The 2,024-nt window shown below is 67.0% G+C and overlaps 1 protein-coding gene across 1 annotated transcript in view; it reads left to right on the top strand.

The window, feature by feature from the left end:
* Positions 1-1,788: 1,788 nt before the first annotated feature.
* Positions 1,789-2,024, top strand: part of PVRL4 (poliovirus receptor-related 4) — a gene marked incomplete at its 5' end in the record, with an annotated part of 11,349 nt that continues 11,113 nt past the window's right edge. Inside the window, one exon of the mRNA XM_014961759.1 lies at positions 1,789-1,923. Within this exon, the coding sequence (XP_014817245.1) occupies positions 1,789-1,923 (135 nt within the window). The remainder of the gene's footprint in view (positions 1,924-2,024) is intronic.

Genomic DNA, 2,024 nt, shown 5'->3' with positions numbered 1-2,024 from the left:
GTGCGGGGCCAGTGGCCTGTCCCTGCTCCTGGCCGCCACCGCCACCCGCTCCTGGCTGCAGCGCCGGGCGCCGGGCGGCAGCGCCAGCCTCGGGCTGTGGCACCTCTGCCTCGGGGGACACTGCCACCCCCAGCCCGGCACCCCCGGTAGGCACCCGCGAGACGAGCTGCCTCCGGTCTCTGCGGGGTGGGGATGGGGGGTCACTGCTGCGCTGAGCTCTGTCTGGTCTCTGTGGGGGGGTCACTGCTGCGCTGAGCTGTGTCCGGTCTCTGCGGAAGAGGGGGGGTCACTGCTGCACTGAGCTGTGTCCGGTCTCTGCAGGGGGAAGAGGGGGGGTCACTGCTGCACTGAGCTGTGTCCGGTCTCTGCAGGGGGAAGAGGGGGGGTCACTGCTGCACTGAGCTGTGTCCGGTCTCTGCAGGGGGAAGAGGGGGGGTCACTGCTGCACTGAGCTGTGTCCGGTCTCTGCAGGGGGAAGAGGGGGGGTCACTGCTGCACTGAGCTGTGTCCGGTCTCTGCAGGGGGAAGAGGGGGGGTCACTGCTGCACTGAGCTGTGTCCGGTCTCTGCAGGGGGAAGAGGGGGGGTCACTGCTGCACTGAGCTGTGTCCGGTCTCTGCAGGGGGAAGAGGGGGGGTCACTGCTGCACTGAGCTGTGTCCGGTCTCTGCAGGGGGAAGAGGGGGGGTCACTGCTGCACTGAGCTGTGTCCGGTCTCTGCAGGGGGAAGAGGGGGGGTCACTGCTGCACTGAGCTGTGTCCGGTCTCTGCAGGGGGAAGAGGGGGGGTCACTGCTGCACTGAGCTGTGTCCGGTCTCTGCAGGGGGAAGAGGGGGGGTCACTGCTGCACTGAGCTGTGTCCGGTCTCTGCAGGGGGAAGAGGGGGGGTCACTGCTGCACTGAGCTGTGTCCGGTCTCTGCAGGGGGAAGAGGGGGGGTCACTGCTGCACTGAGCTGTGTCCGGTCTCTGCAGGGGGAAGAGGGGGGGTCACTGCTGCACTGAGCTGTGTCCGGTCTCTGCAGGGGGAAGAGGGGGGGTCACTGCTGCACTGAGCTGTGTCCGGTCTCTGCAGGGTGGAGAGGGGGGGTCACTGCTGCACTGAGCTGTGTCTGGTCTCAGGGATGGGGGAGTCACTGCTGCACTGAGCTGTGTCCAGTCTCTGCAGGGTGGGGGTCACTGCTGTACTGAGCTGTGTCTGGTCTCTGCAGCCTGAGCTGCACTGGTCACTGCTGTACCGAGCTGTGCCTGGTCTCTGCATGGTGGAGAGGGGGGGTCACTGCTGCACTGAGCTGTGTCCGGTCTCTGCAGCCTGAGCTGTGCCGGTCACTGCTGCACTGAGCTGTGTCCGGTCTCTGCAGGGTGGAGAGGGGGGGTCACTGCTGCACTGAGCTGTGTCTGGTCTCAGGGATGGGGGAGTCACTGCTGCACTGAGCTGTGTCCAGTCTCTGCAGGGTGGGGGTCACTGCTGTACTGAGCTGTGTCTGGTCTCTGCAGCCTGAGCTGCACTGGTCACTGCTGTACCGAGCTGTGCCTGGTCTCTGCATGGTGGAGAGGGGGGGTCACTGCTGCACTGAGCTGTGTCCGGCCTCTGCAGGCTGAGCTGCACTGGTCACTGCTGTACTGAGCTGTGCCCAGTCTCTGCAGCCTGAGCTGTGCCAGTCACTGCTGCACTGAGCTGTGCCCAGTCTCTGCATGGTGGAGAGGGGGGTTCACTGCTGCACTGAGCTGTGCCTGGTCTCTGCCTGCCCAGCTGGGGCCCACGCCGCTGCCCCGTGCCCTCTGCCCGCAGGTCTGCTGGCACTGCTGGGGCTGGCGCTGTACACGGCCGGCACGCTGAGCCTGCTGGGGCCGGCCCGCGCCGCCTGGCGCTTCTCCTGGTCCTACATCCTGGGCTGGGTCGGCGTCGTCCTCACCAGCTCGGCAGGTAACGGCACCGCAGGGCCCGGGCACTGCTGCGCTGAGCTGTGACCGGTCTCTGCAGGGCTGAGCTGGGGCCCGGTCACTGCTGCACTGAGCTGTGCCCAG

The sequence above is a fragment of the Calidris pugnax genome, unplaced genomic scaffold (assembly GCF_001431845.1).
Source record: "Calidris pugnax isolate Ruff unplaced genomic scaffold, ASM143184v1 scaffold871, whole genome shotgun sequence".
NCBI lineage: Eukaryota > Metazoa > Chordata > Aves > Charadriiformes > Scolopacidae > Calidris > Calidris pugnax.
The sequence above is the reverse complement of the archived record's forward strand: the minus strand, read 5'-3'. Positions and strand labels throughout refer to the sequence as shown.